The sequence below is a fragment of the Nasonia vitripennis genome, chromosome 5, assembly GCF_009193385.2.
Source record: "Nasonia vitripennis strain AsymCx chromosome 5, Nvit_psr_1.1, whole genome shotgun sequence".
Lineage (NCBI taxonomy): Eukaryota > Metazoa > Arthropoda > Insecta > Hymenoptera > Pteromalidae > Nasonia > Nasonia vitripennis.
Window position 1 is genome coordinate 16,969,474 of NC_045761.1, and position 27,893 is coordinate 16,997,366.

Genomic DNA, 27,893 nt, shown 5'->3' on the forward strand with positions numbered 1-27,893 from the left:
TACCTCGTACCGGCGGGGACGAGGACGAGTATAGGGTGCGGCGCGCGGCCATTTCGCGAAACTGCCATCCGGGGTCATTTTTTCTCCGAGAAAATTAGTTTGCCTCGTTTTTTTTCCAGGAGCGCGCGTGCGATAATCAGCGTTGTTACAGCGAAATTATCGCAAACTTTATCCTCCCATTCACGACGAAATGGTGTTAGTATAACGCCAGGGAATCTCTCACGGGGCTTCATTTAAAATGATAATGAGTTTAAAGGCGCGCGCCTTATAGCCGTGCTCGTCACGATAGCGCCTGATACACATACTTCTTTTTTTTTCTCTCCTCGATATCCCGCGTCGATCTTTCATCGCAAAGTTTCGTAACGATCGATGCGGCCGTTTTCGGCGTACCATTAAATCATCGGTGTACACGCGGGCATACTACTAGTCTCGAACTTTTGCGAACCGCGCGCGGGGAAACCGCAAGCGGATGATAAAACTTTTCGCTCTTCCCGAGGCATCCGACGAGATCCTTCTTGCACGTCTACTTTCGGGAGAGAGGGAACTTTTCTAGCAATTTAACTTTTTTTCAAGTAATCTTCGAGCTGTCCGTTGTACGCCGCGGGACGTTCGTTTTATTTTCGAATACCACTGTAAACATTGAACCAGTTGCTAATGAATGCTGTAAATTTAATTCCAGACGATGTTTAACCAAAGTTCGCTCCGCAGACATGTTATTCCAACGCGAGTTTCGAAGATAAACTTTTCCGTGATTCCGAAACGTGCAGCGAGAGTAAAGCTCGAAAAACGTAACACAACGGATATCACTTTTGTTTTTCGAATCTTCCAATTACAGAACTTCCAAAAACAAAACCATAATTTCTCCCCAGCGTCTAATGTCTCCCGACAAAAACTCGCAGACGCCAAAAGCAAACAGAGCTCAGAGAGCAGCCCTCGAGGCTGCGAAGTGCGCGCTTAGGCATTAGCGCACCACTACGCTGCGTCTAATGAAAAAGAGCGAGCCTCTCTTTTCCGTAGGTATAGGTACGGTATACACTCGTCGCTCAGCTCCGTCTGCATTAACGCAGCGCGAGGGGAAAGGAGGAGGGAAAAAAGCTCCCGTATAATACTTATAGGACGTATAAGGGTATACGGGACCGTATATACATACGTATAAAGAACAAACATTACCCTCTCGGCTTGCAGAGAACAGAGCTTGAGAGAGAGAGAGAGAGAGAGAGAGAGAGAGAGCTAGCGAGGCCTCGTCGGCCCTCACCCTCCCGAAGGCCGCGCGTGCCAAGTATTGATCAAGTCCTCCCTGTCGGCCATCTTGCGCAGCTCAGCCTCTCATTGGTCGGCGTCCATTTTACCGAGACCCTCCTCCGCGCGCGCGAACTTTCCGTGTATACGTATATGTATATGCAGGAAGCTCGAGGCGAGGGTGTGCCAGCAGCTCCTTTTCCTTCGAGGTATGCTACTACGCGGCGGCGTTTACCTTCTTAGAGCTTTTTTCCAGTCAGCCGAGCGCACGGGATATACAGGGGTTGGGGGATAAATCACGCTGGCCCACATACGCTTCAGAGGATTGCCACTGCTATATTGGCCGATATGTCGAGGAGACGACGGGATTTTCATGCGTCGTTTGACGAGAGATCGTTTTCTCTTCCTCTCGAGGGATGTGATTTTTCATATTTTTCGCTCGCGAGCTTTTTCTCTTTCAAGGGGCTCTGGAACAATGCGGCGGCGAATCGAGAGGGGGGTGGGTTTAATTCCAACTCTTGGTTAAATTATCCCCTCATTAGTGGAAAGGCTATATACCTGGCGTCGGAGAAGCTGATAGTTCACTCAGTGTTTTCTTCTTCAATTAAAAAATCGAATAAGCTCCCACGTCAAAGAGGATTATTTCACAAGGGACGTGCCTATATGGGCGGCACTCTAAATATGCCAAAGTTCAAACAGCGGAAGTCACTCCGGGCTGCGGGGGCTCGAAACAACAGAGACTTCAATTTTACTACAGCGACCTCGTTTTTCCCGGGTGAAACTTTCGAGAGCTGTATACAGTGCATGCACTTGTTTTTCCCCGAGCTTTTTGATGTGAAAGTGCAGTTTAAATTCAACGAACGCAAAAAAGGTCTCGCCGTGAAAAATTACACCGATACGAGCGCGATTCGTGCAATTATGAATTCGTATAATCTCGAAACGATAGCCCCGCGCAGAAAAACGCCAAATTTATAGCTCCACGCAGCCTGTTTACACTGACCAGGAGTGTGCACTGCATCGGGTGGGGGGAATTTAAAATAAAGCATAGATATAAATTGCCGCGACAATAAAAGTCAAGGTGATAAGCGTTCTCGCGCGCTCAGCGTCAACGTTCGCCAATCTCTCGCAATTGATCGCGCGTATGCGTATAGCTATCTACACACGTGCGTATGTACAATGACGCTGTACCGCGGCTGCAAAGTGCATAATCGTCTCGACAAGTGAGAGAAGGACGAGTAGAGGTACGCGCGCGCGAGAGAGAATGACGCAAAAGTCCTCCAGTACAGCACACGTCATTTCGTCCCTGTCCTATATGTATCTCGCGCTACACCCACGCATACGCACGCACACGTATACGAGCTGGGAAATACTAGCAGCACTGGCGGCATTCAGGAAATTTCAGCGTGTCATAGGGAAGATCCGTCGTGTATATCTGCTCTGTCGTCGCTGCGTAAGCGAGGGAGCGAGGGGGTGAGTAGTGACGCCATTGGCTCGTGGGCGTCACGCCCGCTCAGCTCGCACACGGACGCCTACGCACACACCAGCGGGAGCCAGAGGGAGAGAGCCACGCCTACCGGCAGCCCTGTGCTTTAGGGGATGCTCTCGCTCGCTCTCTTCCTCGCAGCTGCGTGCGAAACTGGGTCAGCCAGAGCGAAGCGCCCCCCCCCATCAGAGAGAGAGAGAGAGAGAGAGAGAGAGAGAGAGAGAGAGAGAGAGAGAGAGAGGAGTCGAGCCGTCGGGCTGGCAGCGGCGAACTCGCAGTCCCGCGCGAAAGCACCCCAAAGCCCGTTCGCCTCTCTCTCGGAGCAGTAGCAGCAGCGGAGCAGCAGAACCATCATCCTCTCCTCCTTCGAGACATTTCTCGGCGGCCAGCGACGCTGTCTCTTCTTCTCTCACTCCATCTCGCTCTCCCTCTACCCCTTGTTAGACAGCGCCGGTCTCTCTTGTATTCTATCTCCCTGTGTGAAGGAGCTGCTGTCGCTGGACGACTCTGAGAGCTGCACTGCTACGGACGACGGAAGCCGACAGGGACGACAGGTTAGATGGATTTTTCACTTTCAGCTCGACCTTATATACACACGTCGAGCTTTGTTACACACTTATATTTTCTTTATACCGCTCGGGTTTTTCGTTTCCTTTTGATGGGAAGCTGCTCTGGGTGGGTCACACCCTTTTGATTGTCCCCAGAGAGGCTTCCGACGGAAGGCTTTCGCCGTTTGTTGATTCACTCATTATTATCGTAAACTCTTCTATTCTGTATCTCTCTCTTCCACACTTCATTTCACATATATAGATACTATACGTACATCCCCATTACTAGTTTAGTATACGCTCATCTCATCGCATGGCTTCTATGTCGATTCATACTTTTCACACAAAGGTACCGAATATCGCACTTTACGTAATATACCCACCGTCTTTCAGTACATACCTATATACACCCCGCTCGAATTGGAAAGTCTAATGGGTAAGTGCAGCCTCGACTGATCCAGATAGAGAAGTCAAATCGCAGCTGTGCCGCAAATCTCCCCGAATCTCCTCCAATTTACGGTTTCGCATTAGCATTCGGCGACTCTTGCAGTGTTGCACCTTGCGCCGTGCATTCTTTGCATCCTATTAAGGATATTTGAATTTCAAGAAGTGCCGTCCCGCCGATTAAACCTTCACCGCTGGGTATAATCCTAATAACACTTTAAGATACCTATATACCCGGGCAACAATGAAGCGGTACTCGAATGCTCGTTATGCAAGCAGTGAATAGGGCCGTGAACTTAATGGAATCGACATTTCGCCGTTGGCGAACGGCCAGAGCATTTTTAATACGGAATACATCTCCCTTGACCCAACAACTACTTTGGGCTATCTTTCCAACAAGCCATTTTTCATACCTGTATGTACCCGCATACCCATGTCTTTTTTGTGAGATACTTTCTGAATCTGATCCTCCAAGGAGGGCAGGATCTCGTTGCTTTGAGATACGGGATGACAGCACATTGGGGCAGAGTGTGTAGACATGTAGGTACGACTCAGGCCACCATCTTGGAGCCGCCATTTTGAATTCGCGAATACCAGTCGTGAACCTACTTCTTCGAAATGGGATTAGGGGATGTGCGCAGAAACCTTCGCTGGCTACGTCGTCGGTTTCTACGAAGACATTTTGTATGAACTTTGAGTTTATCGATTTTACTCTGGTGCTCTAAACATAGGTGCATTCTGAGTTTTTCGGTAATCTTCGTGCACAATTTATACTTGGACTTGTGTAAAATATCATATAACCCGTCGAAAGCCAATCATCGCTCACCTGTATTCTCCATCAATATCATTCGCAAAAACCTCATCGAAACACCCTTGAAAATCTCAACCGACAGCTCTGTATATCCACATAAGAGCTCGTCGACTGAATAAACAAAAACGTTTCCTTGGTCGCTTAGTCTACTGTGCTCCATCGGTGCTCCTTGATATACTATATCCGCAATTTACGCCCGAGAATAAAGGGAGAAGCGCAAGAAATAGTAAAAAAGGAAAACTTATAGACTATACACGTAAAGCAAAGATAGAGCGAGTGTGAGAGAGCTGTGGTTAACTGTAGCGGACCTCTTTTGTTGTTGACTGTTGTAGGGATCTGAGCAGGCGAGGGGCACTGCGGAGAGAACATGGACAATGTGAATGTGCAAATGATCGGCACTAAAATCACAGCGATCAAGGAATACTTATATGTAAGACCACCATAGCCGCCATAAGCCATTGTATCTCTCTCTCTCTCTCTCAAGCATCTTTTCTCTATCTCTCTCTTGGATATTATTCTGCATACTTTTTTCATATTTCGCTTGCATTCTCTCCTACTCTCTCTCTCTCTCTCTCTCTCTCTCTCTCTCTCTCTAAGCACTATCTTTTTTATTTTTTAAACTTATGCCTCTTCTTGCATCTTCTCTACCTGTATAAAAATTATAGATTAACTATACTTTATTCTAATTCTCCGCATATTCTTGTCTGCGTGCTTTCGTATACGATCATACACACGATGTATGCGTAACAATTATATAACTATAAGTATATATTAGACGATATAAGCACCCGAAGAGCGGCGAGCGAGCGTAAATTCTCAAGCGGGCGGACCTTTGCCGTTTCTGTATTTCAGAACTTTGCCCGAACGCACTCGCCCACCAGACTCATGAGTTCCGAAAACACGTACTCGCTCTCCAAGGAGCACGGTAACCTCAAATATTCGGGTGAGCCATCCTTTATTTTGCATGAATTATACTCCTGCACAATTTATTCGCCAAAATTCTGATGCACGACTGTTTGCTCTGCATGACGAGCTCCTGCGAGGCCGAGATAAATCCGCGCACTCGATCGAAATCAATAAGCCACAGGGAGCGAGAGAGCTGACACTGCGCAGATTCGAAAGCGCGCGTGAGTTTTGACAGCGAGCCGCAGGGGTGCATAATAATCGAGGATTTGGAATTAGTTTAGAGTAGCCGACAGATTACAACACGCCGCAGCAGCACGTCGGGGCAAAAAAAGACGAGAAGGGACGAGAGGGGCAAGGGTTCGACGAAGACGCCTTTATATTTACATTTCGGCATGTGCTGTCTGACGATAAAGGCTCGCGCGCGTGCCGCGGCTCTCTCGCTTGAAAGTCTCGCGTGTTTAACGTCGTCACACGCAGAGAGCACTTGTCGGCTGCATCTGCATTCGTTTGGGGGATCAGCGTCGGTGAAAATTCTAAAGGATGTATAGGGAATCTCCAAACTGAGATAAAACACAGTAGAAGCGCTCGGATTAGCTTCCTTAACGAGAGCAGCGGCGGTTATAGCGAATAAATTTTCCAAAACGATAAATTCGTGGTGTAATCTCTCGCTCTCTCTCTCTCTCTCTGTGTTATGTATAAATTGTCCGAGAAAGCTAATTCTCCCCCGCCAACTATACTCTCGTGCGCTGCAGCTTTGATTAAAGTCGGCGGCGGAGGGTTTGCCGCGCCACAGCTGGCGTACGCGAAACAGCAGCGGCGATACACGCCGGAGATTTAGAACACTCGGTGTGCGTACCGAGGATCGAGTTTATCGTTGCTTTGCGCTGCAGCAGCTCGTGTGTGTCTATATATACTAACCAATAGGTGGAATTAGAGGAGTAAGGCTTTATAAAATCGAAATTTCAATATGAAGTGTCGCGTCTCGAGGGGCTTCGCTCCTTATCTCCGGGCTCTCGTGAAAACTATAAGCGTCCGGGGGAGTCGGGGTACGAGCCGTACGTAAGCGCGCCTATATACGGACCTTAGATTGATGGGGCGAGATTAGCCAGATCTTACCGGGGAAGCCGAGGGAAATCCCTCGTCTGACTGACTGATCAAACCCCCGCAAGCTCGGGTACCGTATATCTCGTTCGTTCTCCTCGTTTTTTTTCTATTTAGCGGCCGGATTTCCTTCTCTATATATATTATGTTTAGTCGCGAATTGCGGGGGGTGGCTTGTCGAGTAGACTCTCCGAGCGAAATTCGCTGGTACGCGTATAGTTGGATGGTTCGATAGAAATAGGTTGGCATTTTTTAAGGAAAAATAGTCGTATGGACCAGTGGGTCTTCTGGTCTTTCTTTATCCCCGGGATAACATTGATGGAAGCAGGGAACTAACCGGGGATCTGTGGCTTATACGGATACTCATTCTTGGCTGACAGGCGACGACTCAATCTATATAGTCTGGCTATTCCGTTACTGTTGCATGATTTTGTTTTGAATTTTGCACGTTTTCTTCACTCTTCGTTAATTGTCCACGCTGAGATGGACGAAGACAACAACGGAGCCGCTGAGTACGATGGTGTCATACCACCAAACAAGTGAGAGTGTGTCAATTCAGGTCTATACTTTCAATTGTTTGATGAGGTGAAGCCATTCCGAAAGTCTACGATACCATCATCGATGAATCGCCGGTGAGAGGAACAGAGAAGGACAATCGATGTGTGCACGAAAGTTTGAAATGCCTGCCATTGTCTCGCCGCTAGTTTCGCTCCCATTGTCAGCTCCGTTTCGAGTGTCAATTGCAGTTGAAAAACTGATGTCCAATCGAACGAAAAATCGCCACTCGAATGGAGCCCAGTTGGTAAAAAACTGGATGGGAAAACGTGTAACGCTATGTTTGCCGCTTCAGATATCCTGCCACAGAATGCCGAGGGATTTCCGGCCACGAAGGAGTTCCTGATGAAGGTCGTCGACATCCTGCTGGACTACATAAAGACGCAGAGCGACCGGAACTCGAAGGTCCTCGAGTTCCATCATCCCAATGAGATGTTGCGTCTATTGGACCTCGAGATCCCGGACACGGGAGTGACGCTGCAGCAGTTGCTGGTCGACTGCTCGACGACGCTCAAGTACCAGGTGAAGACAGGTGAGTTGAAAAATCCGTAGATTATCGATCAGATTTTAAAAATGGAGCGACCTTCAGTCAGCGAGGCCAGAAGGAAGCGATAAGCAAGTTCAACGCCTACCTCATTATCGATCGACGAAACACCTTCCTCGTATCGGCGATAACACATCGTCTGCGCGAATGCTCTCGAAATAAAACACAGCAGTAGCATCACTCCTTTCCCCGAACCCCTCGCGAGGCGTCATAACGCTATTTTATCCGTCCAGCCATCCGTACGGCGGGTTGATAAGCTGCATAATTTCATATTCAATTTAGCATACGGCAGGAGCCAAGCGGGGAAGAGATAAGGCGGTTATAGATACACATATACTCTCGCGTCCTGTGTATCCGTCGGCCAGGACCAGCCCCAAAGATACACACTCGGATCGTGATAAATAGCCTGGGGGAGTACGGGCAAAAAAACGAGCCACAAAATATATCTCACCGCATTATCGGCCGTATCGATTGTTCCTTCAGCGCAATTTTATAGGCTGTGAGAGAGGTTCTCTCTATTATTTTTTTTTCAACATTTCACTGCGAAAAATCCATAAAGCAACCGAGACAGAGAGAGAGAGAGAGAGAGAGAGAGAGAGAGAGAGAGAGAGAGACCACACTCGCGCGACAGTGCAATAATTACTGCACCGCAGATCCCGCTCATCATCAGATGCAGCGAAAAGCCTCACATACAGGGCGATATCGGAAATGGAAATACTTGCGGCGAACCCAGCCCTATCTCGTCCTAGTCGCGCGTCGACAGTCGCACGCCGGAAGTCGACCGCAAATCCCCCGCGGAACTCGACTATCTCTCGCTCTCTCTCCGCGGGATTCGATTACCAAGCTGAATGGATGCTAATGCACAATAGCCGGCAAGTCAACGGCGATACCGCTGCAGGGGTGTCAAGCGGCGTCGCCCTCTCTGTATATATCCATTGAACGCGTGCCGCAGCCCGACAAAAACTCGTTATTAGATTGTGCGCACCCTTACGCGCAGGAAGCCGCCGCCGAGTGTTTGCGTGTTTTCTTTTTCACTTCGGAGCTGGATGACGAGAGTATACTGATGCGATAGTGAAATTTTTCGAGGCACTGTGCGATGTGCCTATGCCGCGCGCAGGCTTTGAGAAAATCAGTGTGTATTCACGCCGGGGGAGAGAGAAAAATTCATTAGCGCAGCATATAATCGAGGAAATTAGCCTGAATTTACAAGTCAAATGCAGCGAGGAATAGCGAAAGATATCGTCGTGTCGCTTTGCGGAATATATCAGCCTTATATTTTTTTTAATTAGCTATATTATTCTTCTCGCGAGCTGTCCTCGCCTTCACTTATCAGCGAGCCAGTTTTCTTGCACAGAAAAATCTCGACAACTGACGACAATAAACAACGCGATTACACCCGTCGCAGCGATCGTCCGGTCCGCGAGAAAGGATCCCACGCGACGTTCCCCATTTTTTGATAACAATCGGGTATAATGGAAAAACCCGCACAACGAAATAACAGCGCAAAAAAAGTGACAGTTCGCCAGCCCCCCTCGTTATATCAGCCCCCACCTCATCGACTCCGCTGCTGCACTTCCCTGCTATATATTTTTTCGTCCACAATACGCGACGTACGCCCACGAGCGGATTATCGATCTCTCGATATTACAATCGCCCCGAGATGAGATATTTCGACGCTGAAACCGCGCGCCGAGGGGATAGTACTGCGGCTGTCGTTAAAATGAGCAAAGATTGCAGAGCAAGAGAGAGAGAGAGAGGATTATATATGTGCTGTAGATAAGGATTACTGGGATGTAAAGAGCCGGATTTAAAGCGCCGTTGTCGTGTTGATGCCCTACTTGACTTACGCTGATTATTTTTTTTTCTCAACGTTACCTCGCGTGTGTGCCCTGCAGTTTTGTGGGGAGGTCCTGACGCGCCGGAAGAATTTACGAGGATCGTCGTAAAAAATTTTACTCTTTTAGAACACTTTCATTTTTTAAGGTCGGACGTGAAGAATTTTTCAATGACACGAATGCGCAAACTTCTATGGCATAGCGTAGAGATCGAACGAAATTTTTTGTCTTGGGAAAAAATCGGAGCTCGTTTCCAGCTGATTTACACTCGTCGTAAATAACGAAATCAGCGTAATTTTCGAAATCGAGCGTGACACCTCCACCACGCGACCAATAAAAAAACAACCGTTTCACTGCGCGCACCACCATCCATCAAACGATCTTAAAAAAAAAAAAAACTAGAACCGAATTTCACGCAACCTTCGAATTTCCTGCACCCCAAGTTCAAAAAGGTATATTGCTCGCTCGGTCATCGGAAAAATAGAAAGATGACTCGCTCGACGAGACGGAAAATCGCAAAAGCCCACAATTACGCTACACTGCTGCACACTCACACATATAGGGTCCGTCTCTTCCACGTACAGGCCAATTATTCACAGAACACGGAGGAATTTGCGGCCGAAATCCCAAAGTGGATACTTGCCCTGATCCCGTTGTATACACACGCATAGAGGTACACACACATGCGCGCGCGCGCGCGAGAAGGGGACTCGAAAAACACTTCTGCGGCGTGGGCGCACGTGGCGAGGGTTCGGCCCGGCTCGAATTCAATGGGATCGGTGTAATTAAGAGCCATTTCTACACGATTTTCCCGCTGCTCTCCCCTGGCGCTCGGTTTAAGCGCTGCGCCCCTGTGTATAGGATGCAATGGTATATAGGGGGGAGTCGCGTCGTACAACGGGTTCGAAAAAATCTCCAGCGATGCGTCCCCGGAATTTCAATTGGTTCGACTCGATGACTGCAATTGATGCGATTTAAGACTGACGCGAGTGCTTTTTATTATACCTATATATACTCTGCCTGCTGCTCGCAGCTGAGCGAGCTGGGAAATTTAAAGTTCGGCTTTCCTTGCGCGGATCGCGCGGAATTATAAAAGTGCGATCGATTTCCCGGAATTTCAATAGTTTTGAGAGCATTCCTCTGTCGGATGCGCCGTCGCCAGGGAAGAAAGGATGCTCTCCGAGTTTTTACCGGATAAACGAGCGTATGATTCCTCTTTTTTTCGCTCCGGACTCGCGGGGACTACTACTGCAGCAGCAGTGTTATATACAGTGTACGGGATTTGAATGCTCCCGGCGCGGCTGCGCATGATTGATTGTACGAGCTCCAGTTACACACTTCTCTTCATACAGATCTAAAGCCCTGCGATTTATCATCGGCGGATCTGCAGCGAGCAGGTTTTTCGAGCTCTCTATGCCGATCGGTTACTTTTCTCAGCAGATGCTTTTCTTTCTCTTCGTACTCCTTAATCCCCGGTGGGGAGATGCTGCTTCTTGCAAGAGGCTCGCGGTGGATTTGAGGCTGTCTATGGGTTTTCGATTAATTTTAATAATGCGAGTGGGACCTGTGAGAAGGTATTCGCGTGAACCGTTTTTTTAAAGTAGTTGGATGTTGAAAAGAGTAGGATAAAAAATTAAAATCACACGATACGGTTTCATCTCGCATAAAAATACAAAAGCACGAAAGAACAATCCAAAAAAAACTCGAGCATTAAACGGTCGCATGAGGTACAACATAAGCAGCGCGCGGAAAACAGGTGAAGTCCATTGAAAATTAACCGTCTCCCATTACCTGCCAGCCATACGTATACACATTAGCTGCGAAGCTCGAAAATCCTCTTAGAGCGCCACTCGCCAGCAGCCACACACACTCAGTCGGAAATAGCCGGCCCGTTAAATCTGCATAATGCAGCAGTCCGCGCGGCTTATCTCACCCCGCCTTTTTTTTTTAAAGGATCTACTCTCGCAGCAGAATAAGTACAGCATCGCGACCCCTCAGTTTGAGAGCCGCTGCGCAAACAATCTAGTCGCGCAGCGACGCGTATGACGCGCAAAATGCGGGCGCGCGCTCCGGACCATCGACCCTCTGGTATACAGTCTTCTCTCCTCTCTCTCTCTCTCTCTCCCTTCTCGGAAAAAGAGACGCGTCGCCGGACGCCGTCGTCGGGATAATTGCGAATAACAGCGCGACAAACGGCAGACGCTACCGATGCAGGGAGGGGGAGAAAGTCGGGAGGCTTTACGAATCGCGCGATGCCTCGGTGCATCCCCAGACGGATTTCCAGAGAAATAGCCCGAGATAGCGTTTTTTGGGACCTCTCGATGCACAGGGGGCTCGAGATATTGCGGATTTCAGTCGAGTGCGGCCGTATCTGGCTTCTGATTAATGGGATGGATGAGAGAGACTGGCCGGTGGGATTAACGTGGGATTTTTGTTAAAGTCTACGTCTCTATCAGTAATTTTTTTTTTCTTGAAGCGAAGATAAGTGTTGGAGATATACGATGCGAAAACAATATAAAGGTGTGCGCACAGTATCGCTGAAGTATTGTATAATTAAAGCTTGATAGCCGTCCGTTTAACTTCCAGGAGTTATTGCGACAAGTAATTGTTCGAGCTGTACACGTTCCTGCACTTGATACACTCACTCTCTCTCGCGCGCAGTGATTAAGTTTCTATTACGGAAATGACCCGGGACTAAGCCGATAATACTGACTTTAATAATACTCAGCCCCCGCTCTCAGTCGCTATTGTCCCATCATTCTTCCAAACGACTCGTTTTGCAAATTCCGCGAACGATAAATCGGAACTTTGATACACGCGAATAAAATATAAAACGGCCGAACGACTTACGCGCTTACGTCAGAAGCAACTGGCAAGGATTTATATACGTCGCAAGCCAGCAATCCCATAATAATAACGCAATCCGAACGGGCTCCTTTATTGCCGTAATTTTTCGCCTTTAACAGCCCGGCCAGATGCGGCCGATTCGTTGCGCCGGAACACCTCGACTGGAAAAGCGCGTCGGGGGAAAATTTTGGCGCGAAAATCCTCGGGATAGCGGCTGTGTTCAACATGAGGGGAAGCTCACGTGCGTGTGTGTGTGTATGCGCGTATTCGGATCGGTAGACCCGACAAACGTCACACGTCAATCAGACTGTAATTCCAGAAGATTAAAATGCTCGGGAGAGAGAGAAAGAGCCTTTCGCTATCCTTACGCTTAGCGGGCCAAATTTGCGCGCAGCGCCCTTGATTAATCTCTCTCTCTCTCTCTCTCTCTCTCTCTTTCTCTCTCTCTCTCTCTCTCTCTCTCTCTCTCTCTCTCTCTCTCTCTCTCTCTCTCTCTCTCTGGGGTTCTCTCGCTGCAAAGCTTCGGGATCTTGGAGGGGGACTTCTTTTGGAAAAAGTTTGCAGGAATACAATTGTTTATCAGTTCGAAGAGCTAACAATTTTTCAGACGAGACATATGTAGGTATAGTAACTTTGACTTTTGGACTGCGTACCGAAAATTGAAGCGCTCTGATAAGATACAAAGGTCGTGATCGCGCGTGACTCGATGGATCACAAGATTTTAATTGTGCAAAAGATTCAAGTGTGTACATATGCTCTCGAGCTGATGCGCCTTATCTCTTGTTTGCTCATCGCCGTGTGGTAACCAAAGCAAGCGAAAGCGACTTATACCTGGAAGACAGATTTTTCGAAAAAATCTTCGAATCCACAAAGTCAAATCTCGCTAGCTCTAATCTCGCAATCGTCATCTCTATACTCACATCAAAGAAAAGCAAATGTCGGCATAGGCGCACGTGTAAACCGCAAAAAAAATTCCTTTCAGTACTCGCGAACCCGCACTTCGAAATCCTCTCGACACACACACGTCGCTGCTCGTATCCACGCGCATCGGCGCCGTCGTTTGCACAAGTGCCCGGGCGCCAGTATTCCGCTCTCTATAAACACGCATGGCGGCCCATACGACACGCGCTGTCGAGAAGTAAAAAATAAAGGAGGACGGAGAAAAGTCATCACATGGACGTGTCTTTGAACGCGTCGTCATGTGCAGCAGCAGCAGCAGAAGCCCGAGTCTCGGAAAGAAAAGGCGAGCACGGCATACACCCCAGTAGTTGCTGCTGGCTCCCATCAAACAGAGGTATTAGGCTTGATCCGGCGCGCGATGTTCAGCCAAGCGGATGACAACGTACTCCGAGCTTAAAGCTTCCCCCGGCGCACTTTAACCTTTCGCTCGCGCGTTCCTTCTCACTCGGCTGGGACGATGCTGGCTCTGAAAGCATAGTCATGGAGAGAGAGAGAGAGAGAGAGAGAGAGAGAGAGAGAGAGAGAAAGAGTCTTTCGATTTTCACCCTTGCCTATGGGCTGAGAGAGAGAAAGAGAGACGAGAACAATTAATTACCGCTGCGGCGCGTAATGACCGAGAGAGCTATCCGAATCAGAGGTCGCGCGAGAGGTGGTGATTTATCGGGAGGTTTTTTTGTTTAACAAAGTTTGGGGGAGGAGAATCGGTGACAGCTGTTTTTGTTTGGCGCGTAATCAATGACGATTTTGTGTTTGGGAATTTCTGGATACAGTACCGCGAAAAGCTCGCGCGAATATTAGAATATCGTGACGGTGCAGGAATTCGCTTGACGTCACCGGTATAACCTTCACCGCATCGATTTGAGGTGGGATTTCAGGAGGGAAAGAAAGATTAGGCTGACCTTTGACGTGACGTCTAGACGTCTAATTGTCAATGCTTAAAATTCAAAGAGAAACACCTTACCCGCACAATACCAAGAATCGCGCATCGCCGCCTCTGATTATTCCAGGTCACCCGCACTTCTTCAACCAGCTGTCATGTGGCCTGGACCTGGTCTCAATGGCCGGCGAATGGCTGACGGCAACGGCCAACACCAACATGTTCACCTACGAGATCGCTCCGGTTTTCATCCTGATGGAACACGTGGTCCTGCAGAAGATGCGGGAGATCATAGGCTGGCCCAACGGAGCCGGCGATTCCATCCTGGCACCTGGCGGATCCATCAGCAACCTCTACGCTTTCCTGGCAGCCAGACACAAAATGTTCCCGCAGTATAAGGAACGTGGCCTCGCGGCCGTTGGTGGTCAACTCGTTATGTTCACGTCTGATCAGGTGAGGATCAGTTGATGCAGAATTTTTCTCGTTAATGGCAAAACTTGAAACATTGGCGAAGTAGTTTGACAACAGCTTGCGATACCGGTAAAATAATTAACGAGCGAGGAAAACTTTTAATTGAATTCACCATTTCCTCTCTGCTATCCGTGAAATTAAAACTTTCGAACGATTCAAACTGTTTTAATTAATTATTATCTACGTCGTTCTAAAGAGGAACTCGAATGTTCTTGTCCACAGTGTCACTACTCGGTAAGGTCGTGCGCTTCGGTTGGAGGTCTGGGAACGGACAACTGCGTGATGGTACCCAGCGACGAACGCGGACGCATGATTCCGCAGCGCCTCGAGGAACTGATACTCGAGCGCAAGGCCAAGGGCCACATCCCGTTCTTCGTGAACGCGTCGGCCGGCACCACCGTCATCGGTGCCTTCGATCCCATACAGGAAATTGCCGATATCTGCCAGAAATACAACTGCTGGCTCCACGTCGACGTGAGTCTATATCTCTATCTTTCTCTCTTCTTCTTCTTCTGCTGTGTGTATGGATTTTCTTTTGAGGCTGCTCTGAAGCGTGAAAGGGCGAGATGATTGAACGGATCGGCCCGTAACATTGTGTCGACGCTGTGCACTGCCGAGGGTGTGATGCTTTTTTCTTTGGTATATGCCTATAATGCAATACACAAGAGTATTGGACGAGGTTTATTTATATACGTTAATAAATTCTTGCTCGCACGAGACATATCGCTCTTGAAAGCACGAATATCGAATCTGTGCCAGTATAGCGAGGTTGTAAACGTTTGAGCGTATCGACGAACGCCTTAGCGTAAATTATTAATGTGAGAACCGAAGCAGACTCTCGCGTCAATTGCTCCGCTCGGATTTGTAAGCCAACGGCGTTAATTTCCAATGATGCGGCCCATTGTTCCAGTTCGCTCTCGTTAATGGACGAATTGTGTTTTTTGGATTGCAGGCCGCTTGGGGTGGCGGACTGCTGCTCTCCAGGAAGTACAGACATCCCAGGCTGACCGGAATCGAACGGTGAGCTTCGTTTATTTGTTGACTCTTCTGTTTATTATACTGATATAAAAATCGGGAAAAGATTATCCCATCTACTCGACGTCTGACCGAATACGACTCTGCTCTACTGAAACTCTGAATAACAATCCCGTAGCCATTACGCTTTAAACCGCAGCGCTAATGCATTCACCCGATAAAAATAACTCTAAATCACCGTTTTCACAAAGCAAAATCCCGCGTAATCCCGCTCGTATAAAACTCTAAAATCATCAGCAGAGTCTGAAAAAAGAAGAAAGAAAGAAAGAAGCGAATTAGCATTTTCTCCAAGTCTCTCTCGCACGCCGGCGGGGTAATCGCGGTTTATGTGCGAGAAAGAGAGAGAGAGAAAGCGATCCATTACGGGCCAGCTTTTCTCGCGCGCCCGCTCCATCATCCTCTCATCCTCTCTCCCCGAGTAGCAGAAGGTTCGTATTGATTTTAACGCGGCGCGACGGTGCGGGAGTAGGTACTCAGCTGCGACTGTTTTTGCGAAGGACTCCATCAAACTAAGCCCCAATAAACTATAAAACTAAGGATTAGGCTGCAGGGGATGTTCGCGTACGTGTGCGTGTATGTATTTACGTCTCTATTCCGTTGCGTCTGCGGGCAGAGCTTATGCAGTCGAAGCAAGTGGGAATTACGCTGTCATTGAGTTCGGTCTTGTTGTTCTTTTAAATGTACTTTCGAACGTTTGCATTGATAATCCGGATTACTGCACGAACGGCTTTTAACGTAGTCTGTTTTTGTTATTGTTTCTATTGTCCTGGACTATCCTAATCTGAGAATGCCGGCAACGATCGTCGAAGCTATAGACAAAAAGCTCATCGACGCGACAAAAAAAAGCCCTGTCCGCGAATTCGGAAAACAGCGGCGAGCTTCAACCAGGCCACACACACACGCAGTACTAGCGCACGTCCCTGTGAGAGAGACAAAAAGCAGAGGGGCGCAGATGCGGATGCAAATCGTGGATTAATCTCGGCAGCCCCATATGCATCGCTTCATCCCCCGCGCAGTTTTCCAGTCCACAGACTCGACTCTCAATGCGGGACGCTGTGTGTCTGTGCAGAGATACAGGGGGAAGCAGAGACAGGAGTCACTCCTTTCGGCGTCGCACAGATTACCGACACGTCGTCTTTTCCGCGAAGATCCGGTGTAGCCTCGGGCCGGTTCTGGGCCGAAGAGTAAAGCTCGCGTAAGATCGATTTTTGAAAAAAAAGCACACGCTTCCGCGGAGAATCGACGAGAGACCGATGCATCCAGACAATATCCTCGTGCATCGACTATCATCACCCTTCCCCAGCTTCGCGCTTCTTTTTCTCGGCCGTGTACAACTCTCCCTGCGCATCAGGATTTCCTTCCTGCACGCTCGCGAGAAGGAGGAAGGTCTTGATTAAAATGGCAAGGGAAAAGCGAAGGACACACAGAGTGATAGAGCAGCAACAGCTGGATCCGTTCCCTGGAGCGCATTTACGAGAACAGAACTCTCCTCTTATTGACGCGTCGCGGCGACGGCCCCGTGTATAGATATACATGCGCACTTCTTTCTCGCTCGCTGGCTCGCACAAGTTTGATATAAAGCCCGGCTGCTCGACAATGCTGGATTAAACTCAAGTACAAAGGGAGCTACGCTGCGTGTGTCTCGCTCTCGCTCTATCTGCCGTTCTTCCTTCCTCTGCTCCCCTGTGCGCGGCTCTCGGGATTGTTTTGTTAAAAATAAGAGAAAAGGAGCAGCGATGAAATCGGACGGGTTGGGGAGTCTGACGCGGCTGCTGCTGCTGCGAGAGAAATGCCTGAAGTAGAGCCTGACTTTTGTAAGCGTCGCGCGCGGAAAGTTTGCGCGAAACGCGCCCGCATTCGCTACAAAGCTTATTTTCAGAGCGAATAATTTAATGCAGGCTCGAGTGCTAATTCGGTTCTCGAGTCATTAATCGCAGAGCCGCACAGCTCTGAAAAAAAGAAAGAAACTTAATAGAAAATCTAGCGCGCAATAACATTAGGCCAGACGCCTATTTACCAGGGGCTCTGGATAATTAGCATCTCTCGCTGTTGCTCGATACATATATAGACACGCGTATACGTGTAGATGTATACCGTTCGGCTTTTGGAGCTGGCATCTAGGAGAGCATATAGCCAGAGGGTGTGCCGCTGTATAGCAGCCCCAGCTGCGAATCGCATTAATCACGCGCGGCTTTCTAAGCGCTCGTGGCACGCCAGCTATTCCTTGTCAAGACGCAAGCGAGCAGCCAGCGGAGAATGCAGTTTCGGGACGCGAGCGAGTATACGCGCGGGGAGCTTGCCTGCGTTGTGTGGGAGTTTTTAATTTTCCAAACTATTATTCGGTATTGCATCAAAATTATTCGGAAGTTTAAATTGCAGACATTTGTAGAATATTAACACAATATTTGTAGAATGATAATCTTTTTTTCTTAAAAAATGATTCAATTAGGCGCCTGAGCAGTCATAGCGTGAGCGTTACAAATAGTATAGGCCTACAACAAGGCAATTTTACCATGGATGGCAATTGTGACGAGGGAAACAAGAAAGTGCCTCTGCGACACCTGTCTTCACTATAGCCAGATACTAGAGAGTCGCATATAGTTAAATCATTGGAAAAAGGCCAGTTCAAATCAGTTTTGTTTTGGCAATTGGCACTGCTACATCTGATTTCGCATGCTCGAACGCCATCCGAGTGCCGGATTTTTTATCTGCAATTATTTAATTATTATTATTAATTATATTAAATTAAGTTCCCATACTTATGTATTGTTTATTGGTTATATGAATTATAATTATAATGATCTATATTATCTTAAAGAATACTTTTTTGTGGAAGATTATTATCAATTAAAGAACGCATACGCGAATCTGTTGCAAACAGCTATCAAAGTTGAGCAATCTAAGTGTGCATAATTCCTATCAAACTCAAACTGATTATTAATTTCGCACTAAAAATACAATGTTAAGGGGATGTCGTCGCTAAAGCTTCGCAAATCCGCCACGGGGTATTTTGTATTTCCAAACTTTTAGAAAAACAAAAAGTCCGATCGATATTCCCTTCGGTAGAATAATTCATCAAACTTAACACTACGGCGCTACAGACTCGGTGTTTTATTGCAAGCTTTATTTAAAAAGTTTTATGTAAAATTAGATTTTAAGGTTGGCGCTGTAATCGCCCGAGTACTACGATTTTAGAAAAACTAAACGTCCGATCAAAAATTCCCTTGGTAGAAAGATTTATTAAACCTAACACTAGAGCGCTACAAGCTTGGTTTTTCATTACAAGCTTTATTTAAAAAGTTATACACAATAGAAGACAGTGTTTTTAGCGACGTCATCTCCTTAAACATCAAGAGAATCCTCGCGGCCTGAATCGCGATACGCGAGCACTTTTCATCCTCAATCTCCAGCCAAGACCAGCCAAACAAATCTTCCGCCACACTGCGTGCATCGCGTCCGTAACTCTCGTCGCACTCGAATCTCCGCGTATCCTCCTACACACAACGGCGGACAATGGCCGCGTGCTCTCTCCTCCCGCGCGTGTAATATCCGCGAGACGGCCGTCATGACAAATGTTATCGATACATGGCGAGTGACACTATACTCCCCCCCCTGTACGCATACACTGCAGCTGCTGTATAAACGCGTGCGTGTGTGGAGGGCCCTTTCGCGGTGCGCTGAAGTAATTCGCGTCACGCACAGACGTGCGCTCTCGCTCTCCCTGTAGTAGTCCTTGTGTAAGAAGAGCACCCCCGAGTTCGTTCATATTTGTCGGATGACAAGCCTGCAGTGATTCTTGCCTCGAGCTACGGCTGTATAGTCGGTGTCTCTGATGAGCTGCTGATGGGGTGTGTGCTTTAGGTTGTGGAAATGGGTCGTCGAAGTGCGTAGTTTTGTTGAGGCTTTGCCAGTTCTGGGAAGCGATGTTTCGCGTAGCCGAGTGTCTGTTCCATTGAATACGCGAGAAATGTTAATTTTACGTAAAGTAGACGATGCACGTGATTAATTGATAAAAGTTCGAACGATATCGAGGTCCTATGATTCATTTTTTTTTTTTTCGACAAAGCGTTGAGTATAACAAAGCGACTGATGAATGTTCACTCGATTACCAGTCGCTTTTAATTACGATTAGCTTATTTTTCACTCAAACACGGAAAGAATCTCAATGGAAGCTTTTGTTCAAATTTCCACATAAGCGATGCAATCATTCAATGTTCCAACTTTTGATAAGAACCATCCAGACAACAGAAACGTGTGACCCTGCTGATCAAAGCTTCGATGCGCACGTGGTGAACTGCTTCCTCGAATTAAACTTTCCAACTCTAATCTCCCAAATATGTTATGCAAGCTAAAAAGTCACCGGAGAAAATCACAGATCAAATTAACGCCTCCAAACGCACACGTAACTGAGCAGTCATCACTCAGCAGCGGTAGCCGTGTATGCGTCACAGTTCCCGAGCACAAGCGCCCAGGGATTAAAAGGGTTACCGCAGGGGTGTGTCCCCGAGGGATGGAAGGGTGGGTGGCGCCACTGCCAAATCCGCTTTCGATTCTCGCGCAGCCTCTATTAATAGCTCAGAAGCTGTGGCTATATGTATATGTGTCTACCTCTCGAATTGATGGACCCCCGCCGAGAAAGATAGAGAGAGAGCCCATATTTTATCCCCCATTTAGCCTCTCCTGGGACACACTCGCGGAGAGCTTGACAACCAGCTGAGTCCGATCGACTTGGCTTTTTTATAAGGAGAGAGAGAGGTAGAGGTCTTCTCTCGACTACAATGAGAATTAGAGCAAACGGCTCTTTTCAGAAGTGCCAGCATTGTCGTAAATCGATGGGAGGGGATAGGTCGAGGCTAATTGCGCTGCTTTGATTGATCGTCGGGGGATGATTGTGGGAGTGACAAGTTCTATGCAATTTACAGTTGGATTTATTTTAATGTGGTTTTCTTTTTGTTCCAGGGCTGACTCCGTGACATGGAATCCTCACAAGCTCATGGGCGCTCTGCTGCAGTGCTCCACCATTCACTTCAAAGAAGACGTGAGTTACTTTTTAAATATCATGCCCCCACGACATCCTCTCAATTCTGTCACCCGCATTTCGAGTCGAATCGATCAAAACCGATCCAAATAACGCACTCGGCTTTCATCCCCAAAAGCTACACTGTCGAAACTTTTAAAAAACGCCAAAGTCGACTGCCCCACATCCGTCGACATTTCTCGAGAAAAAAAAATGACTATGCAGGGTAAACTCGCTTATATCGACTACAAGAAAACCATGTCCTCGTACCAAGGTATACTCGCTCTCGTGTCGCATTCCTCCGAAGCATCGGCGGCGAGACGAATGCGTCCGCTCTCGTTCTCTCTCCGTAGGAATTTAATTAAACTAAGAGATAACATATGTTGCCGAGCTGCCAATGCTGCGAAGGGTGTGCTGCCGGCGGCCCCAGTAGCATACACGTCGCTCTCTCTCTCTCTCTCTCTCTCTCTCTCTCTCTCTCTCTCTCTCTCTCTCTCTCTTTCTCTCTCTCTCTCTCTCTCTCTCTCTCTCTTTCTCTCTCTCTCTCTCTCTCTTGCTCGCGCGCCTAGTCTAGTTATTGCCGACTCTCGCGCTTCTCCCCCTCGGCCAGGATATTAAAATTCCGTGCACCGGCTGCGCTACGTCCGAGTATTTTCGGCCGATTGTTTTTCTACGAATAGTTCGCTCGAGGGGGATGTTTGCGAGCTGCACGTGTTGCCTCGTAGTCCTTTTTTGCGGGACTAAACGATCGGCGCCCGGTTCTGATTTAGCCGTGAAAACTTTTTCCGGATACTAATAGTGAGACGGCGAGTTTTTTCTTTCGGGGGGAAAAAAGGCAATTTGGACGACGCTGACGCAGGAGGAATTGATCGTGGGGTGACAGTTTGCAGTTTTATACAATTAATTGTGTCGGATTAGATTTATGGGTTTGATGAATCGATATTTTTTTACAGTGATTATAAATTATTGCAATCGCGAGTATCAGTGTCACGGGAAGTAAACGGTCGAGGCCGCACGAATATGGCGTCGTCGGCAAAAAGTTGGCGAAGGCTAGAGCGACGCCATTTTGGAAGCTCGATATCAAGCTCGACTTCCACTTCCTGCGCATGTGTTAACTCCGCGCTTATTGACCGGGAGCGCGCGCTCCAAAGCGTGTTCGAGATGAGGGATATTTTAATTAAAAGTATACGAAGGCTATATCGGATTCCGCCGCGATCATACTGTTTCATTCTTTCGAAGCGCTCGCGGCTATTGTTATTAGAAAGCGTGTATAGATTTTCCCAGTTTTCGATTATTCAAAAATATTTTACGCGCGAACTTTTCACACTTTGTGTTTCAGGGCCTCTTGATCAGCTGTAACCAAATGTCAGCCGAGTACCTGTTCATGACGGACAAGCTGTACGACGTGAAATACGACACCGGCGACAAAGTTATCCAATGCGGGCGACACAACGACATTTTCAAGCTGTGGCTGCAGTGGCGTGCCAAGGTATGCGTTTGTTAAACATTTTTCGGCAACGAGTCGAGTGATGAGTTTTATTTCATTGCTCCGTGTCGTTCAGGGCTCGGAAGGTTTCGAGAAGCACATGGACCGATTGATGGAACTGACGGAGTACATGGTCCGTCGGATCAAGCAGATGCCCGACAAGTACTATCTGATCCTGGAGCCGGAGCTCGTCAACTGCTGCTTCTGGTACTTGCCGACGCGTCTACGCAATGTGCCCCACACAGCCGACAGGGAACGAGCTCTTGGAGAGGTGCGCTGATGCACTTCTTATATACTTTGGCACTATGTTAACAAACGAAAGAAGTATTAAAATGGAAAAATCTCTTCTTTCGAATTGTTCCAGATCTGCCCGATTCTAAAGAACAGGATGATGGAGTCTGGAACTCTGATGGTGGGCTATCAGCCGGACGACCGGAGGCCCAACTTCTTCAGGAACATCATATCCAGCGCTGCCGTCACGGAAGCCGATGTCGACTTCCTACTCGCCGAGATGGACCGTCTTGGCCACGACCTGTAAATCCGAGGTATATAGCGTGACGTATCCTCGAATCAAACGTCTTTTTGCCCTGACAGTATTATGGATGTGTGAGAAAGGTATACGCTTGTTTACTTATACGCGTTTTGTTGTTTGACGATATGAAAATGGACATATTTATTATTGTTGAGATTTTCTATTATTTGGCTGTATAGAGAGAGTCTTTTGTTGGCGATCAGGTTTTGAGTTGATTTTCACTGACAGTCGACAAAAAGATTTTCAAAAAAATAAGAGTCACGCGGTATTATATGTACAAAATCCCTTAGAGCAAAATTCGCAACCATGTCTTGAAAACATATGATAAAAAAAAATATATATATACATATATCGTGCAGATGATCTGATACTCTTTGTTAGATCGATTTGTAAGAGATGATTATTATCAACACATTAGTTTAAAGATTTTGTAAGTTGACCTTTAAAACTGTCTGTAAACTAACTGTCTCTGTACCTGTGGATCGGGTTTTTTGTTATATCGGGTTGTTTCAGATAAATTATCACTGTGTTTCGCAACGTTGCTTGCTATGTATAATACATACATTTTATAGAATCAGAACATCTGCCTTAGATAATAATTTACATTCGCCGTTATATAATTACGAAAATTAGCGTTTAAAGCAAAATCTGTATATTTAAATATAAGTTTGAGAGAAAAATATAACGTTGAAATTATCCAAGAGTAAACGGATAATCTTTTAAAAGTCGTCGAAAATCAAAGAAAGTACGAAATGTAGGAGAATGAGATTATAACGCTATCATGAAGCTCGAGAGTGTAGATGTTCTCTGACAACGTAATTCTGATCTGGCCATGATAATAATTATTAACAGTAATGTTATAATAATGTGACATTCTCCTAGACTTAAGATTTGCTAGTTATGTAAGTATAACAAAAAGTTACATAGCATATCCAAAACCGACAGAAATGAGGAAAGAAGCCCTGTTTACAGAAAAAGGTGGTCGTGACTATAGCAAGTTTTGGTTTTTAAAAGGTTGAGGGTATGGAACAAATACAAATGATATACAGGAATCAAAGTGACACACACGGTGCAGGAATACCGTTTTTGTTGACGATTGTCTGCAGTGCAGATGTCTATATTATATTTTCTTCGTTGCGAAAACCATGAGAGGTATATCCAGATACAATTATATTATACAAGATAATTATATATTAGCAGAAAACTATCTATATACATATGTTTTTTCACATATTATATTTTTAACTAAATATTTTTCAAAGCAAATTCAACTAAATTTTGCAGACCGTTTGCTAATTTAAAAAAAATCGATAATAGCTTTAACGACACATTCGTAGCGTATTTAACTATATATTATTATAGGGGAATACTAAATGAAAACTGAGAATACGGACATATTATGATGAAATCTTTCATGTAACCAAAACTTGTTAGAAGGCAAGAAGCGACTTGTTCGAGGTGCAATATTTTCTGCTAAAGTGTTCCACACACGTAATCACGTTGTTGTGCAAGTTCCAACGAATCGTCAATATATAAAAAACGATATATAACAAAAGAGCGAGATAGGTTGAAGTCGATCATGACTATTAAACGTTGAGAGATTCTTTTATTTTACAAAAAGGCGAACGTTGCAATCAGTTGAAATGTATAATCATCTGTTCGCGATAATTTTAGGGAATTACTCAATTAATTGCTTCTTTGAACATTTCTGCCAATGCCTACACACAAGTACTTAACATTTTAGATTATAAAAGAAAACTACGCGAAGACTCGTTTGATTTCGCTGTTGAACGGCTTTATATTCTTAGGAATGGTCTATATAATGATATCTTACAACTAGAATAAAATATGTAGCAGAAAAGCATCAAAGTATAAATATACTTATAAATATATACATAAATATATGAATTAGCGTTGAGATTCAAAGGAATACAAACACAAACCCATGAAAGTATGTGCTTTTTCAAAAGAAAAGAAGAAAAAAAAATACAAATTGTCTCGCAGACTCTTGGCCTGTTTATGCAACTGCTGAAAAATTGGAAAACACTTTCTATCTATTCTATAAACATTTTTCTATTATAAACAATTGCCCGTTGTTTATAAATCAAAAGACATAACGCTATGCAAAACTACTGAGAAATAAAAAACAAAATAATAGCCAGATTTTTATTCGCAAATCCATCATTTTTGCTCATCGCATGTGTAACGAAATTTGACAAAGAGCCGAGCCTTTAAGTGAGAATTATTTAGATGCGTGATATCTAACAGTAATGATGAAGATGATCCCTGTCGTGTATGAGTGTGACACGCGGCCCTGAAACCGTTAGAACAGTGCAAACAAAAAAAAGGTAAACAAAAAGCGATGAAAAATTATAGTCAAATCACTCGCCATGTCCGCGTGGAGAAAATTTTTGCTCGCTGTAAACACGTTATAATAATTTAATATGCAATTCATTCAACCGTAACGTAACCGAACTGACTATTTTTTAATTAATCGGGACAAATATGTAATATTTACGTTTGGTAAATATCGTACTTTAAACTCGAGCCAAAATTTACTTGACGCGAATATTGAACTATAAGTATATAAATAAAAGTATAAAACAAATGGTACACATAGCTGTAAACGTATCTATAAAACGACTTGAAAAAAGTGTAAATGTATTTCTGTACATTAACGACCATTACTTTCACTATATGCATAAGGTTCGTTCTACTGATCGTTGGTTTATGCGTTCGTTATAGAGACATATTTATTGCTTCAGAGTTGTATATTACACTACGAAAAAGTTATCATAGTCGAGTTTTCAAGAAGCCAGTTAATTTTTAGGCCATATGAACGTACGTATTCGTGTGACTAATACCTGTACTTACAAAAATAAAAAAATAATGCCGATATGAGTATATAATAACGAGACGGGCGAGATGAGTTTATCCCATTTTATTCCGTCTCATTAATTTAATAAACATTCTGATTATATAGCACGGCATTTCAGATATAAAACGAGTTACTTAACCTGCCGAAAATGCAAATTTACTTGTCGTTCCTGGAAATTCTGCGCACGCGTTGAACACTATAATTAATTCAGCTGACAATAACCAAATCATAGATTAATAACTGCATGGGAAAACAAACGCTTTCCCTGATGTTGACAGAATTTTTTCTCCGCTACAATGTGTAAATATAGATTTGATAAACTCATTTGGCACGTGCACACAAGCTAATGCCGTAAAGGTTGCCTTAGGCAGTTTTTAAGAGACCGAAAATAAGAACGCCAGTCCAGTAACAGATAATAAATAATGAGTAAATAAACAAGTAACCTGACAATATATCGCAACGTAAAAAATAAACGCTACTGTAAGATAATAACGAGAACGTATGAGAGAGAAGTGCGCATCGGCACGAAGCAACGTTGGCCCATTATATAATAAAAACAAAAAAAAAGATGTATTTTTAAAAGTTTGACTACACTATCACCGACTAATCCGTTTGAAGCTGTGTTATTTAACTCTGAATATGATGTTGATTGTTGGCATTAAAAAAAGAAACAAGTTTAAAATTACAAAAAAAGTCGCAGAACATGAAAAATGTTAATGTTCCGTTGTGAAAAACCTTACGTACCGATGCTAAACGTTGTATCTCACAGGTGACATCCTATATTAACGAGTTTTTCCGGTTCTATGTGAATGATAATGATTATATAAAAAAGAGCCAAAAAATTATGAACGAGAGTCAATCTATACTGTATAAAGTATATCTATACAACAGAAAGAGTAACGATATTTTTATTGGAAGTACATAATTTTTCAAAGTGAATTACTTCCGATAGACACCTATTCCTCGAGGTTCTCAAGAATTCTCAATTGTTATATTTGTGCGATTCCGCAGGCGTCGAGTCGCGCCTGCAAAATACAGAATATTATAATTGTCTTCCGATGTGCTTTAAAAACAAATCGTATTTGGACCGAATTCTTTATCAAAAGGTTATATATTTATGGTTGATTGATGAACTTTTTTTTATATAAAAAAAGAAAAACAAATGAAACGATGCGCGAGTCGTCGAATTAGTGAATCTCCGGTAGTTTTTAGCGACTAATGAAACAGTTTAACGATGTAAGAGTACGATCTATGCTTGTGTATACATTTAGTGCCAGAAGAGTACGTTTGCGTTCGTTAAAATGCGGTTTTTATTTTACCGACAAACAAAAGCATTATGATATACTTGTCTGTGATAGAAATGCGTTTATTGTGTAGGTGACTTTATGAGTAAACTCTGTTCACACATGATTATGGATCGTCAATTCTATACATTTTAAAAATGCACTTTACGAAACGGTATATTGTAAATATTTATTAATTGAAAAAAAGATATATATATATATATATATAAAAGTATATTAAATGTAAATGCAAGAGTGTAACATAGCGCTTATTAATTATATTATGCGTAATTAACTGTTTTTTGTTACTCGAGTTGTTATAATTGTGAGCGAAGAAAAACGGCACGAATATGGCTTTAAGAGAGAAGAATGAAAATAAAAGAAAAAAAATTATGACCCCGTTCGATTTGTCGTTCGGCGTCGATTGTTGTTGATTATGCATATTTACGTATATATAAAAAATGTAAAGACCGAGTTAAGCTTAAGAGAAATGGAAAAAGCAACAGAATCCGAAGTCTTCCAAAGTAACAAAGGTGTACGTAAGATTAAGTGATTTTCAGTTGATTATTAATCATTGCAAAAGAGCTGAATGAATTGAGTGAAAAAATCATCCAAGTAACCAAAAGCAATTGGCTGAAAGTTTTGTCTTGTATGAAAAAAATGCAGGTTTGCGGTAGCGCCTAAAGATCAGTAATCATTCAACAACGTTGCGCTTTAGCCAATAAGCACACTGCGTACCACACATAATATTACCCAAGAAAACTTACTTATTCCTAATTACCTTGTGTATATCAATGTCTAATAAAATAAAGTGCTGTTATCTCATCTGATTTTTATTCTGTACCATCCTCTTCTCAAATTTCTTACAGCTAAGGCGTAATTTATTACATCTTTTGCGAACATAGAAACTGATAAAAATTATAAATAAAAACGTACCAACATATATCACATACTGCATGTAGTTTTCAATAAGCTTCAGTATGAGCGATTCAGTCGCACAAACAAGCCGAGAATATAAATTCCTCATTCAAATCGATTTCA

The 27,893-nt window shown here is 45.0% G+C and overlaps 1 protein-coding gene across 2 annotated transcripts; it reads left to right on the forward strand.

The window, feature by feature from the left end:
• The first annotated feature begins 2,988 nt into the window (after positions 1 to 2,988).
• Positions 2,989 to 27,677, forward strand: LOC107981196 (glutamate decarboxylase). 2 transcript variants are annotated; one of them, XM_016986263.2, is made up of 11 exons: positions 2,989 to 3,276; positions 4,858 to 4,955; positions 5,378 to 5,468; positions 7,383 to 7,619; positions 14,281 to 14,603; positions 14,844 to 15,095; positions 15,574 to 15,641; positions 20,616 to 20,694; positions 22,013 to 22,162; positions 22,236 to 22,430; positions 22,524 to 27,677. In XM_016986263.2, the coding sequence occupies exons 2-11, from the start codon at positions 4,893 to 4,895 to the stop codon at positions 22,695 to 22,697; spliced, it is 1,632 nt and encodes a 543-aa protein (XP_016841752.1). In that variant the 5' UTR covers positions 2,989 to 3,276; positions 4,858 to 4,892; the 3' UTR covers positions 22,698 to 27,677. The 2 variants fall into 2 exon arrangements, with proteins under 2 accessions (XP_016841752.1, XP_031788658.1); XM_031932798.1 differs by lacking the exon at positions 4,858 to 4,955 and having other exon boundaries at positions 2,990 to 3,276.
• The last annotated feature ends 216 nt before the right edge of the window (positions 27,678 to 27,893 follow it).

Coding starts and splice junctions, on each gene's coding strand:
- LOC107981196 (XM_016986263.2), top strand. CDS start 4,893: ATGGACAATGTGAATGTGCAAATGATCGGCACTAAAATCACAGCGATC. Junction 7,620..14,280: donor CAAGTACCAGGTGAAGACAG/GTGAGTTGAAAA, acceptor TGATTATTCCAG/GTCACCCGCACTTCTTCAAC. Junction 14,604..14,843: donor TTATGTTCACGTCTGATCAG/GTGAGGATCAGT, acceptor TCTTGTCCACAG/TGTCACTACTCGGTAAGGTC.